This window comes from Polyodon spathula, chromosome 4 (genome assembly GCF_017654505.1).
Source record: "Polyodon spathula isolate WHYD16114869_AA chromosome 4, ASM1765450v1, whole genome shotgun sequence".
NCBI lineage: Eukaryota > Metazoa > Chordata > Actinopteri > Acipenseriformes > Polyodontidae > Polyodon > Polyodon spathula.
The window spans coordinates 40484436-40500497 of NC_054537.1; the positions used below are offsets into that span (position 1 = coordinate 40484436).

Here is a 16062-nt window from a genome sequence, read left to right on the forward strand (position 1 = left end):
GAGGCAGGTCTTGCATTACAGCATTACACAGCGCTTGCATTACAGAAGTATGAACTGAATGCAGAAAGACTACATGCTTACACATTGGTATGTTTCCGTAGTACAATATTCATGGTTTGCACCTTTAGTTTTCCCCCAGACACATACGTCTATACTTTCACAAACCCTAATTAAGATGAATCTTGTTTTACCTTACATAAATTAACACTGAGTTGTCAAAGATTAGTGCTAATTGGGGTCTGTGAAACTAGCCTTTTGTCACAAGTAGTCCACCAGACTTAAGCTCAGCACATCAGCTCAACTGTAGGCTGGCAGGCAGGCTTGCTTGGTCAGGTGTCACTCACAGTCAACACAAACAAAACGGATTACTGCAATAACTGTACTGTCTTCTAAGACAAGTTTATTGTGTGTTAAATATTGATAATTTAAGAGAACTGTATTAGAAAAAAAAAATTAAGTTTATAATTTTTGTGTTGATAATTTATCTATGTGACCTTCAGGTACCTAAAAGATCAATGTTATCATTAAAAGGGAAATTGTCACAGTAACTTTGAAACTGAATCATTTCAATTTCATACCATATATATTTGAAGAGAATTGGGAACTAAATGATTAAAAACAAAGCAAAGCTATTCTTCAAAACAGGTAAGTTATCGTAAAAAAAAAAAAAAAAAAAAAACATGATTCCATTCTTGTTGTTGAATGTTTAGTACAAGACCTGCCAGCTTGAGTGACACTTAAAAGAATGAAGCAGCAGCTTTTCTGAAACAATATTGATAGCAGTACTGCATTACAGCTGAGAAACATCTTGCGTGTTTACCTTTATAACAGAAGGCTCTTTACATATTTAATATAATTCTCCAGAAAATGTATAGTGGTTTTATGTATATAGATATGTACAGTCAGACCAAAGGGCATTTACAACACTCTGAAGAACACTTGAGGTGATTTTATTACTGTTTTATGTCATTTACCAAAGAATATAAAATAGAACCTCTAAACAAACTGGTTTTGAGATTTAAGTTGACAGCTGTTCCTTGAGAAATAACATTGAAGTATTTCTTGTTTTGAACAATGAATGCTATGCAGTGTGTTGTTTTTCTTTTTAAAACAACTCTGCCATCTATTCAATTAATAAACAGCAGTGGATATAGACCAACACAATTTAGAACATTAAATTGAGCTCTTAAAAAAGAAAGTCTCAAAGCTGCATTAATGCAGCATTTAATATATTCATACATACATGTATACAAATATACAGAACTACAAAGGCCACTGTCTACTGTATTTATACATTGTTCAAGGTTGCTTCAGACAGTTGTGTAATATACTCCAGGCCAGTATGAAACTTAAATCGCAATTTAATTAGACACAATTGTTGTACCGTGGCTCAGTTGAAACACAGCACATATCGATTTTGTTATCAAAGTTCCATACTCACCACCTCTGTACTGGGCTGGACGAACTTCCACTGATCTTACAACCTTTTGAAAACCACAAAAATAGACAGAACAGTAAACTTTAATATCCCATGTGTAGCGCTGAATAAAATGATCAAGCGCATCAACGCGTATCCTTAGGTATGAACGAAGTCTCAAATACTACCTGAGCTCTCCGTGTAGCTCAGTGTATAATGTCTGAGGTGAGTTTATGATCTCTGTCTGTACTCCTTGCATTGAATCCCTCTTTCATAGGTTAGTCTCTCTTTAAAAATTGCATTGGCTTGGTTAGGAATTAAAAGGCTTTTGTCAAAACATCCCCCCACAGGATGTTAAAAATGTTTTTATTTAACAAGAAAAGATGCCTTTACCTCATTTGTGTCAAATATATGTCAACTGTCTTTAGCCCTACAATTATGAACTCATCGCTCTGACTGAATTGTCTACAGCTGTGTATACTGGGAGATGCTCGTCAAGTCTAGTCAGTTGTTAAATCTGTCCAGGACTACAATCTTATAAATCACTGAAGAGGTGTTGCCCACATTAGGAGATTTATGCATTTCTATGGAAACACGCAAAGTGGAAATCAGGAAGTGAAATCGTGATGATTTTATATCAAACGGATAAAAGAAAGGCAAGACAAATAATCTTAAATAAAATAAATGTGGTTATAGTGTGTTTGATCATGACAGTTTCTAAATGAAATCACACTTCCAGATTGTTAGTTTCACAGTCAACGCATCCCAAAACCAGGTCAGCCCAAGCATTATTGGCCAAATCGGACGTAAGTCATCTTGGAACTAAGTGAAATCGGACATAACGCAACTCGGATTACCATGAAATCAGTGGGAAGTCCAGTCAGACCACTGATGAACAATAATAACAATCGGAATGATAATTTCACTAACATTTACTTTACAAAGACTGCAAGCAACAAAAGAGAAACACATGTATATTATTTGTATTTTATTTTTTTATGTATTTGTAAATTGCGTCTGAGTTTAAAAAGAGAACATAACTGGGGAATATTTGCAATATTGTGCTTAGGCCAACCTGGCTTTGGGACGAGTTTACTGGTACCCGATTGTTGCTCAATAATTGTGCAGGCAAGGACAAACGATAGAAGCTTTATTTTGTGTTGTCTAATCTAAACATTTAAGATGTTTATTCCATTCTAATTAATACCTAATAACTTAAAATATATTAAAGGGATGGAGTTAGATTTTCCAAGTATCTGCACACCTCTAAACTGCATACAAGCCTACTGTACTGCATAACCAATGTCACATATGAGGGTTATGCAGCAAATAGGAAGCCATGCTGAAGGTTAAACAGCAGGAAAATTAGCTTGCTACTCATTTATAACTTCCTTTCAAATCTTATGTCATAAGCATGTACAATATACCACCACACTATAATCCAGGGGTGTCCAATCATGGTCCTGGAATTCCATTCCACTCCAGATTTAACAAGTAAAATTATATAATGAACAATTTCATGGTCTGGATGAAAGGTTAATTGGTCCAATTAAACAATTTAGAACAGGGTTGGAACAAGCACCAGGGGTGGATGTGCTAACTTTGGACACCCCTGCTATAAGACCCTGTATAGTAAAATATTAACCCTTTCCTATTGCTTTTCATTGTGTAGTTTTGTTTTTCATGATATTCATCATACCACATGGACGTTTTGGATTACTGGTTCAATTATTTAAGAGTGAGAATCATGGTTTTTATGAACCATTGTAAAAAGATTCAGGTTTTACAAAACAAAATTGCACATCTCACCAGCCCACCCCGCCACACTTGTTGGTTTTGCCTATAATTTTGCATGCTGTTTTAATCACTCTTCAGACTTTGAAGTTACCTAGACCAATATTATTAACAGCACAGGCGTCTTTAAGCCCTATCTACCAAGTCAGTGCCTTATCAACGAACCAATATCCTTTTTATGCTGGCCAGCTAGATTTTGTTTAATACTTCTTATATTTTTAAATAACAAAAATAAAGGTTTGTACAAAAATAAATACAGTTGCTCACCGAGCGAAATAAAACAGGCAAACAAAACAAATCCCAAACACAAAACAAAATAGCCAATACAGGTCAGGCTGGGAAAAAGCTGTCATTGATCCTGTATGGTTTTTTCTCCTCTCGCTCTCCTGTATTCTCCTCTGTACTTCCACCTTGAACTGAGAGCACTACAGGCTTATATATCATGGCGGAGGGGCTTAACTAGCTGGTAATTATTCTATTACCCCTCGGCCACAATCTGCATGAGGTTATTAATTATATGCAACGGCCGGCTAGTTTAACAACGCACTAACCGACAGCCACACATTACCACAAGGTTTTACATATACACTAGCAAGGGTTGAGCTGCCTAATCTCGCCTCTGCCAGAAACAAAACAATAACAAAACACACGGCTTTTGCCATTTTTATATATATATATATCATGCTACAAAATAATCCAAACACAAAATAATAAACTACACAGGGGTGGAGGGGATCCCATTGTAAAATAAATAAATCCATTTTAATTCAGCAGGGCTTTGCCTGCCCCTTTTCATGGGCAGGGCTTTCTACCTCCCTGATGCAACTTCATTTTTGTGTCCATCATCATTCAAACTAATAACTTGGATCCTTTGGACCAGTTTTTAACATGCCTTAACTTTCCAAACCACTTCTTGTGCTGAAATATAAGAGTAGCATATTCATATTACTCAGTTATTGATTAGGGCCCTATTTAGCAACATTCGCCAACCCATAAGGCAATTAGAAAACATTTTTGCAGCAAAGAGAAAAAAGAAATAAAAGAAATATGCAGTGCACGCTGGATTAAGGTGATATTTTATGATGCAATACTTTGTACTCTGATTTTGTAACACTTGTAAGTCACCCTGGATAAGGGTATTTGCCAATAAATAATGCAGTAGCTATTGAGACTGCTGCTCAACCCCATGACCACGGCTGAAGGTATAATCATACCTTTAAATGTGCTTGTACTGTAATTGAGCGAACATTTGGAATCCTCATAATGTGATTCCGATATCTGTGGTGGAACACTACAGTACACTCCTCAGAAGGTTAGCAATATCATCCTGGCTTCTTGTGTTTTACACAACATTGCTCTCCATAATGGACGTTGAACTTACAGAGGAACGATTACAGGGTCTGAAGGAAGCAGATGTTCGAGGTTGCAGGTGTCTTTTAGACAGGAGTTCACAGGTACACATAAAAAAAGGTAAAAAAAAATGCAGACTTAGTTATTGTTGTATAAGACGCAAATGCGTTTTGTCAGTATATTTTTTTAACAAGAAAGCATTCATAATAAAGGCACCAACGATGCTCACGGTTCAAAGGTGAGCTATACTGGCCTAACTTAAGGAAAACTCCTGATTACTTTATAACTTTACTTTGCTTATAGATGATTTCATAAGTATTGACCCCCCCCCCCCCCCCCCCCCCCCCCCCCCCCCCCACTGCTAAAAAAAAATTAGCCTTGCTTGAGGCGCTTGTGTCGTCTTCCTTTTTTTTTTGTTGGTTTCACACAGAATGTACGAGTCCTCTTAAAGGAAACGTTGAATCTTTATTTGTTGTAACCGTGCTCCCCCAACTGTGCTGATTGGCTGTGTGCATGATTCACTATTTGATGTACGTTAGCCCATGCATGAGACCAGACTTCTAAATATGTTTTTGTGCGCTATCGCAGCGATCTTCGCAAACAATGTCATTTTTGCCCTAGCGATAGTGGCTGTGCACATATTTGCTAAATAGGGCCCTAGGTGTGATAAAATAATGAAGATTACTAACATACTGTACACTAACAGTGTGTTTTTTCTACACCATAGTTATTGTCTTAATGTTTATATTACTGAGCTGTCTAAATACAGTATCCAAAGTAAACCATGCTTACTGGATATTGAGCTAATTTATATTTTAAATAAAAATTAAACTTTAAAAATACCTTACAGCAACAGTAATTGACAAAATGCATCAGTTCTGCTATTGTGTGCATTTTATAATTACTCAGTGCATGATACACTTGATTGCAATGAGAGTGCATGGTTCATTAGTATTGAGGTCTCTGCAGCCCTTTAGAAATCAGAAGAAATTCTTGAAAAAACAAATAGTTTTTTTTTTTTCTTACATAATTATCCTGTTTTTGACCTTCCCTCTTAACATATAACGTCTAGTAAATAACTTCATTCCCCAGTATGTTTAATGGTTGGTGGTTATGGGGGTTAGATAATTAAATTAGATATATTTACCATGGAGACAATATTATAGTTTAATTTTGTGTTTCCATTACAGGTAACTGGTGACATCAGTGGACTAAATGTTTTACAGAGCGAAGTCAATGCAGTTATGCATAAAAACGTCAATGAAGCAGACAGTGAGCCAGGACCATCCTCTAAATGTGAACTAAGGGAAAGGAAAAAGAAAGCAGTGTGGCGTAAGTATGGTGCCAAGACTGCTCCGCAGAGCCGTTCTGTCTGATTTACTTCAAGCCCTTCATTTCATGTAAATATTAATCACAATAAATAGTGAGGTATTAATAGCAATACAAACTTAAGCCACCAATCAATCACACAATGTTGATGCTCAGTTCCACATCATCTCCGACCATGGTCTAGGGCATGTCCTACCAGTACAGGGATTAAAAATAAACAGTTTCTGTGGCTAGTTCCATATTATGTGGCTCTCTCTCTCTCTCTCTCTCTCTCTCTCTCTCTCTCTCTCTCTCTCTCTCTCTCTCTCTCTCTCTCAAGAAAATAAAAGATTACATTAATATATGTAATACAAAGGTTTGGTTGATATTCATGTCCCCTTTATTGAAATCATACTTTTAAAGATAGTGTAGACACAATTCTACGATACACCTCACTTGGGAGACCCAGTATTACTATAAGGAGTAATATTGGGCTCATGTTAGCTGGATAATATTCAGGCTGCTTGATTTGTATAATACATCAAAAATCAATGCGATTCTGGGTACAGGCTTTGGTTTTGTGCAGACCTGAAGTTTTGCAATGCAGATATTAAAAGTAAATTTGACTTGCTTGCTTGGACTCCTTTTTTAGGCTCTCCTAGAGTTGAGCCAGCAGGAAGAAGTTATTTGGATTCCATGGCAGTTCCAGCAGGTTCCAAACGCTGACATCTACAGAGAAGGTTCTGATATCCTGGGTAAAAAAAAAAAATACATTCTGTACTTGGACATCGATTATGAGTGACTATACTATTCAAAACATACTTAATTGACTATCAGTAATATCTGGTCCTGACAGTACTGTGTCCGAGTTTGGTGGATTCTGAATTTGGTTCCACAACATTACTGGAAACAAGCCTACTTTGTGATCCTGCCTTATATACATGTTGTGAAGAATGATCATTTTAAAAGATGACTTTTAACTTTTCATAACTGATCACCACTAGTGTAAGTACAATGTAAAAGGGCACTAGCTGTTTTGGGGCTGTAGTGGCAGGTGGCAAAAGTGTTGTTTTTTTGTCTGCTGTTTTGTTTTGTTTGTTTTTGTTTTGTATCATTTCAATTCTCATTCAAACAATAACAACGTATTTGCAATTGTTCTCTGTGAGTCATAGCACATCACTGGTCTTTGTTGTTTTCAACTGTGTCCATCACACACCTGTGTCTACTGCCTCCGATTAAGGATTGCTATGGATTCATCTTCCCTGCTAGGGTGTTTCTGTGTTTTTTTATTACTTAGTTGTGTATTTAAATGTGTATAATTCTTCATTTTCTTTTATTTGTCTGTTGTGTTTTTTCATCTGCCATTAATCTGATGTTCGATCATATTCCCTTTTGTAAATGTCACTTTATTTGTATTATTTTCTTTTTGTGTTTTTGTGTTTGCCCAGGGACTGCCAATGAAAATTAGCTCATAGGATGTTAGATGTCAACGCTGTTACAGTTAGAACACTGCTTTCAGTTCGTTGCAATTGACCCAAAATGATTAAATGAAAAACGTAATTTAAAACGCCCTGGGGAAGAAAATATGGCAGGAAAGTAAAGCTAGGAAACTTGAAACAAAGTTTATGTTTTTACTTGCTTGCTTGCTTGCTGTGTGCTCTGTGTGTTGGCGGTGCGCTGTTAAGAGTGTGGGTGTGCGCGTAATGCATGCCTTTTCAGATTAGCGAGGGTGCACCGAATGTTAGTCTATTGAGAAATGGTAAACCTGATACTGTGATTCCCTAAAAAAATGCATCTATCACAACGAAATAAGAATGTGCTGTATATGTGTCAACAGTATTATTTGTATTTGATGGTTTAAAATCTGTTTTGTAAATAGTTTTAGTTCATATGTAATGATATATATCCGAGGGAGGGCTATCATATATATATATATATATATATATATATATCTATATAATATATATATATATATATATATATAATGAGAGCGAGAGAGAGTATTATTGTTACTATTACTGTTTTTTGTTTGTTCTTGTCTTAGTTTTTTGTTTTGTTTTATTCCTGTATGCTTGCTAATAAAAAACAGCCACTGTCGTTTTGAAAAATTCTCGTGTCATCGCTTCCTCCCTACACTACAACATCCTGTGCACCGGCTGGTCACAAGGGGACGCCAAATTTTAAGGGGACGCCAAAATATTTACATAGCAGTTTTTTTTTTTTTCTTTTAGTACAATACTTACTGTACCTTTCCAATAGGTATTGTCTAGTTTTTTAGTAGATGGATACAGTTAATATAATTATAAAGTGTATACATATAAAAAAGAAAAGTTGCATAAATATATATACAGTGGCTTGCGAAAGTATTGACCCCCCTTGGCATTTCTCCTATTTTGTTGCCTTACAACCTGGAATTAAAATTGATTTTTATTTGGATTTCATGTAATGGACATACATAAATTAGTCCAAATTGGTGAAGTGAAATGAAAAAAAATAACTTCTTTAAAAAAATTCTAAAAAATAAATAACGGAAAAGTGGTGCGTGCATATGTATTCGCCCCCTTTGCTATTAAGCCTCTAAATAAGATCTGGTGCAACCAATTACCTTCAGAAGTCACATAATTAGTTAAAAAAAGTCCACCTGTGTGCAATCTAAGTGTCACATGATCTGTCACATGATCTCAGTATATATACACCTGTTCTGAAAGGCCCCAGAGTCTGCAACACCACTAAGCAAGCGGCACCACCAAGCAAGCGGCACAATGAAGACCAAGGAGCTCTCCAAACAGAACAGGGACAAAGTTGTGGAGAAGTACAGATCAGGGTTGGGTTATAAAAAAATATCAGAAACTTTGAACTTCCCACAGAGCACCACTAAGGCCATTATTAAAAAATGGAAAGAATATGGCACCACAACAAACCTGGCAAGAGAGGGCCGCCCACCAAAACTCACGGACCAGGCAAGGAGGGCATTAATCAGAGAGGCAACAAAGAGACCAAAGAAAACCCTGAAGGAGTTGCAAAGCTCCACAGCGGAGATTGAAGTATCTGTCCATAGGACCACTTTAAGCCGTACACTCCACAGAGCTGGGCTTCACAGAAGAGTGGCCAGAAAAAAGACATTGCTTAAAGAAAAAAATAAGCAAACACGTTTGGTGTTCGCCAAAAGGCATGTGGGAGACTCCCCAAACATATGGAAGGTACTCTGGTCAGATGAGACTAAAATTGAGCTTTTTGGCCATCAAGGAAAATGCTATGTCTGGCACAAACCCAACACCTCTCATCACCCCGAGAACACCATCCCCACAGTGAAGCATGGTGGTGGCAGCATCATGCTGTGGGGATGTTTTTCATCGGCAGGGACTGGGAAACTGGTCAGAATTGAAGGAATGATGGATGGCGCTAAATACAGGGAAATTCTTGAGGGAAACCTGTTGCAGTCTTCCAGAGATTTGAGACTGGGAAGGAGGTTCACCTTCCAGCAGGACAATGACCCTAAGCATACTTCTAAAGCAACACTTGAGTGGTTTAAGGGGAAACATTTAAACGTCTTGGAATGGCCTAGTCAAAGCCCAGACCTCAATCCAATTGAGAATCTGTGGTATGACTTAAAGATTGCTGTACACCAGCGGAACCCATCCAACTTGAAGGAGCTGGAGCAGTTTTGCCTTGAAGAATGGGCAAAAATCCCAGTGGCTAGATGTGCCAAGCTTATAGATACATACCCCAAGAGACTTGCAGCTGTAATTGCTGCAAAAGGTGGCTCTACAAAGTATTGACTTTGGGGGGGTGAATACTTATGCACGCTCAAGTTTTCTATTTTTTTGTCTTATTTCTTGTTTGTTTCACAATAAAAAATATTTTGCATCTTCAAAGTGGTAGGCATGTTGTGTAAATCAAATGATACAAACCCCCAAAAAATCTATTTTAATTCCAGGTTGTAAGGCAACAAAATAGGAAAAATGCCAAGGGGGGTCAATACTTTCACAAGCCACTGTGTGTATATATATATATATATATATATATATATATATATATATATATATATATATATATATATATATATATATATATATATATATATATATATAAACACGGGCTTGGAAAAATAACAACCTCTGATTGATTAAACAGCATCACATGAATGTGCATATATATAGCATATACCATGGCTTGCATACTAATGATCCTCTTCACACTGAGTAAATCACTATGCACCACTACATTCGAAATTCCATGACAAACCGCCATTTTATTTGTTATTAGTTACAAAACCATTGTTAAAAGTTAGTGGCATTTCACCTATTTCCTTGAATATATTTGGGGATGAAAATCCACATAACTGGTACAACACCAACTTTGAGGGAAGACAGCAGTCCATCTGAAAACAAATTAATAAATAAAATAAGTGCACCAGCAAGAACAGACACAACAGTAGATGAGGAACAGCTAAATGAAATAGAAGAAAACAAAGATTGAAAAATAAATAAATAAAAAAACTACAGCATGGGCTACAACTTAATCTGGCATGACTTGGATGCGAGGGTGTCCAACAAATAACAAAAACATATTTTGAGATCCAAAAGGATGAAAACGTACTAGAATATGTATAAACTTTATAGTAAATGCTTGCATATAATGAGTTCACAGACTCACTTCAAGATCCGGCTTCAGTCTCCATCACAGCTGCTCTCCTTACTTCCTTAGTGTCATTTGAAACTCCGCCCATCATCACAGTTTGTGCTCAGCCCTCTAATTTCTAGTGAGATGGCACTTTCGATGCAGAAATTCACAATAAACGAACATGTGCAATTTATTTTTAATAAGCGAAAAATGAATTAATTTAAGTAAAAATTGAGACTATATTACACTGCGGATGTATATACAATAAAAGTTTCTGGTTTTGTCTTAATTTAAATGTGTTTTAATTATTTTTTATTACCACAAATGACAGGTAGCCGTGTTATATGTGATATAAACCACTTCAGGCTGTGCGGTTCCGATAATATATACCACCCCAGGAGTGGTATATATCATGGCCTGTATATATTAAAAACTTAACTGTATTTGTATAAGCACAATAACACACGCCAGGGTGTGCAGTTGTTGTAATACACCACTTCTCTGGTGTGCAAAAGGTACTTGTTACACCAGAGGTATGGTGTATTACACAATGTCTGCACACACTGGAGTGTGCTAATGTTCTCCTATCTAACTGACATATCCAGGAAATTGTAAACAGTCACAAACTAGTTATTTGTGTTGTGTTTATGATCAAAGCAAGCATTTAACACTCACCTATCTGTGTCAAAAAAGCATAATGCAATTTTGAGTTTGAGGCCGTTTACATTTAGTACAGGTTAACCTTTTTTTTTTTTTTTTTTTTTACAAGATTGCTGAGTAAGCTGTTATAAAACATCCTGAATGGCGGGGAACATTAAATATGTTTTATATTACAGCAATTAATTACCCTATAAACAATGTAAATTAATTATTCCATTTTGAAATTAACTAGGGTCATTAGGTCTTCTTTGCTGCCCCAACAAGATGAAAAATGAAGATTCTAAAAGTCACTAATCAGAAGCAGTGATAAAATATCAATATTGGGCTCACATTAAGCAGGGTAATATTCAGGCAGCTTGATTTGTATTGAATATGTGTCTGGTGGCTGGAGCTAGCTATAATGAACTAGCCCACAAATCACAGCTTAATGGGAATCTACTTATACATATTGCTTAATTAAAGGTTGTGAGCTTATTAACATGTGTCTATGACACTGAGCATTGGGGATGTAATCTGTGCAAATAGGACTAGGTTGTAAAGGTTTTCTAGATTGCCTATTATATTAAACTCATACTGTAGCTTAATCCCAAATCTTAATAACCTGTCATTTTCATTGAGGATGCTTCATTTTATTGATGTTCAATTACCACCAAACTTTTTTTAGTAGGAACCCTTTGGGATTTCCAAGTATCATGCTTATTATCCTATGCTTTTAGTTTTAAAGTTTCCATTTCAGTGTATAACAACTTATTGATCCAGGCTATATTCAACGCATTCAATAACATTTACAACTAGTTATATTTGAAACCAGATCCACTAAGAGTTTATGAATTGTTTCACATATTTCAAGACGTTTCTGATGCTGTTGGTGAGTTTGAATCATTTCAGAGTTTTTAACAGAAGCATTATTGTTGCTTTTACATCCTTGTATGGTCTCATTTGTTATTTTGTTTTCTGCTTGGATATGGCAATACCATCTTAATTTATTTAAGTTCTACCACCCTTTAGCCTGTATTAATCCTACTGGAGTTTTCCCCCGGTGTGATTTTTTGACCCACTTAGTAATACTATAGATTATTCCAACAGTGCCTCATATTTGGAGATTCTAGATTGTTAAATAAAGTAGATTTGTTATCTATTAATGAGCTCTTTCTAGTTATGTTGTGTACAGAATCCACCACATTACTACATACAATAAAAATGAGCACATTATAAAAAAAAAAGGGGGGGGGGGTTATAAAACTCTGTCGCTGAAAAACAACATTAGCAAGGTCTTCTGGATGTGCGAGATCAGCCATTTTCAAATTATATTTGGACAAACTACCCACTGTATGTGAATTTATAATAAAAAATTAAGAGTCTTAATAGCCTACACACCAGCTACAACTTATCGTATTGATGTCCTGTGTAATTACCAGTGCACAACTGAAACGTCATGGTAACCAGCATTTATATCATACTACTGCCTACATAGTCATATCAATACTAATAGCATATTTGGTATATAACGGCAATAATTTATGAAAAAATGGCATGTGACAAACATCGCAGTTTCGGCAGTACTTGCATCAATAACATAACCCTAATGAGAATGCTATTATTTTACAAATTGCACTGATTGGGGATCTTTAGCCAATGTAGTAGTTTGACCTTATCTTGAAGTACCATCGCTCCAACACAAGGAAACGTCGTACATATGGTCCAAAGTGTGTATGAGTCTATGAACATTCTAATGCAAACTTCTGTGTTGATAAATCACAGTTTCTGTTTGAATGTGCGTACGCACGGTTTAGATGTGAATACATACACAATCACTAATGATAAATATAGGCCCAGGAATGTTAATATTACTTTAAAAAGTAATATACTGCTTATTTCCATTTAATAACATAGGTATAATATGTTTAATACGTGTATGCATGCTACATTAGTTTTGCCAACAATAACAATAATAATAACTAAATTATAATCTAAACAAACAACATGTAAAGTATATATGGACTTTTTACTGTTGATTCAAAATAGCAAACTTTTTAAATTGAGCTTTAAATTTACACATAATTCTTAATCTTTTAGGAGTGGGTTCAGACTCAGATTAATACTAATCTTGGACTACCTTACCTCAGCTACCATTAGGTAGTCAAAGATGAGTGCTAATCAGAATATGTGAACTCTAAATCTGATTACCTTTCAGTATTACATTTTTAGAATTAATAGTCTACTGTAATAAGTTACTCAAACATAATGCTCTCTGTAACTAGTTTATTTAACAACACTGGGTATATGTCAATATTGACATATACTATGCAATATTTGTGCCGACAGATCTTTCTAGCTAACCAAAAAAACTGCTGGTTGCTGCATTTTTTACTTTACAAGAAGTTTCAAATTCAAGTTTACAGTTTCAAGTTTCAAATACTTTTTTTTCCAAATGACAAACAGTATTTGTACCCATTTAAATTTCAAATGAATACCTGCCAGCCAATATATTCTAAAAGGCTGTTAGTTTTATTCTTTATATTTGCTGATTTAGGTAAAAGTAAAGCTTTTTATTGTGCTTTAATTTGGAAGCCACTGCTTTTGAAATAAGCTCAGACATTGCAAGCCATATAAGGCTGATGCTACTTCCAGAAAAAAATGAACACATTTTAGCTCATAGTGTAAAGGTATTTGAATTGGCAACCATCCTCAAACCAGTATACTGCAGGATTCATTTATATACCTAACTCGATTCCTGTGTATGAAAATAGGTTATCAAACCAAAGGGGACTCCTATAAATTGAGTTTAGACACCTTGGATAAAGTCAATCTAGCTTGATCAGCCAGTGCAATAATTATAAAGCATTTTCCTAGTTTAAAGAATTAACATATGTCTAACCCTACTAACCTTTCTGTTATGTATATTTTGGTTTCATTCAGTCTTTTAAACAAATCTCTTCATTTAATACAGTTGACACTGACTCATAAAACAACGGGTGGAAAACTGGTTTTAACAGGTTTTTAACCTTAGACAAAAATAATACAGAATTGTGTTTATGTTTGAGAAATAAGGTGGTCAGTCGGATCTAATTAATATTAGCCTATTAAATGGAATAATAGGTAATTGGTTTACTTAAATAAAAATGTTAACATTTTCATCCCAAAGACCTTAACAGTTAACATGTTTAATGTATTAACTTAATCTTAACACAAATACTCCTCTATGATGGACATGTCCATGGATGAACCTACTGGACTGTCCAATGTTGAATTTAAAAGGACTGCAGCTAACAAAATAATTTAAAAAATCTTACCCATTTTGCACTTCCATTAGCTGCATAGGTCTCGAACATGTAGCTATAGCAAACATGTATTTTCATTTTAAAACAGACTCCTGGTACTACAGTAAGTTCTCAGTTTGAGTGTCTTGCCTTCCAAGAAGTCTGTTGCTGCTTTACTTCCTTGGTAGTTTCACCTCAGAGGTGTCACCTTTTGGATCAACACATGCTACTGTCAGAAAGCATGTCTATAAATAAGTCTAAAAGCATGGCTTGCAAATAGGTACTTAGCCTAGTGTAGTACCAATATCATGTTTTAAAATGAAAATACATGCATGCTAAAACATGTTTCTTCAAAACTGTACGTTTGAGACCTGGATAATGAATGTATGTGCATGATGCATAGCTACAATTACTTTAAGGTAAATTATTTGCTAGTATAAAAAAAAAAAAAAAATATGGTGATGTAATATAAAGATGATCATATTCATTTAGATTGTTAAGGACCTCTGTATCTGTAAGATTAAACCTGTTTTATGTTGTATCAAAATCTCCAGTCTCTCCTTCATTACAGGAGATCCTGTTTCCTTCTAATGTGTGTTTAGTGGTTTGCTAGCCAGGTATAACCAATAAGGTTGGCATTTGAATTACAAACAACTGCCATTCTGCAGAAAATGTTTTTGTTGTCCTCAAGGTACTCTGCAGTGGTAATACATTACCTACACATTTTTTTTTTTTTTTTTTTTTTTTGCAGTGTGAACTGCAGTGTCTCTGCCATCTGTCCTGTTGAAGTACAGGGGATTACCTGTCAACAACTGTCAACAACTGCAGTTAGAAAAATATCCATTGAAGACATTTTCAGTGTATAAAAACTGTTTTTAGGGTGGCTGCCACGCCAATGTCTTAACACATTTTCAAATCCATTTTACCTCCAACAGTTACGCAGGTATACTGAGACAATGACAAGGACACAATGTACAAGGGCTGGCAACCACCCGATATTATTTCACTAATCATTAGATAAACTTTATTTATTTTTCAAATAATTCCTTGGTTTGAATGTTGAAAATGTAATGAACTTCATGGTTCATTGACTGACATTGCTTAATTAATGGGTGCATTTTAAGTACATAGGCCTTGATAATTGATTTATATGCATGATTTGCACATACAGCTGTTAGTTCCTATAGGAAAATCATCACTCAAATGTGCATAGTTATTAGATTCACCGTTTATTTTGTTAAGTGTTTTTTTGTTTTGTCAAACCTTTTTTTATTTTTGTTGCAATAAACCTATGCAACAGCGCCATTCACGTTTCATTCACTGTTCTGGGTCTGATGTCACCACCAGCCAGCCTATCCACGGGACCAGAGCTACACACAGTATTCTAGGTGTGGTCGTACCAGTGCATTATATAATTTTAATATAACTTATCTAGATTGAAATTCAACTGTCTTGGCTATATAACCAAACACTCTATTTGCCTTTTTTTATAGCTTCTCAGCACTCTATAGTTGGCTTAAGAGATTCATCCACTACTACCTCCAAGTCCTTTTCATACATAGCTTCCTCTATTTTGTTACTATTCATGTTGTATTTTGTTACTGTTCATGTTGTGCCTCTGTTTTTGCACCCTATGTGCAAGACTTTGCA

General features: G+C 35.4%; 1 protein-coding gene across 2 annotated transcripts in view; it reads left to right on the forward strand.

The window, feature by feature from the left end:
* ofcc1 (orofacial cleft 1 candidate 1) overlaps window positions 1-7780 on the forward strand; it is a 46791-nt gene extending 39011 nt beyond the window's left edge. For both annotated transcript variants that reach the window (XM_041247926.1, XM_041247927.1), the window contains 2 exons: window positions 5752-5893; window positions 6522-7780. In XM_041247926.1, the coding sequence (XP_041103860.1) occupies window positions 5752-5893; window positions 6522-6595 (216 nt within the window). In that variant the 3' untranslated portion in view covers window positions 6596-7780. The remainder of the gene's footprint in view (window positions 1-5751; window positions 5894-6521) is intronic.
* The last annotated feature ends 8282 nt before the right edge of the window (window positions 7781-16062 follow it).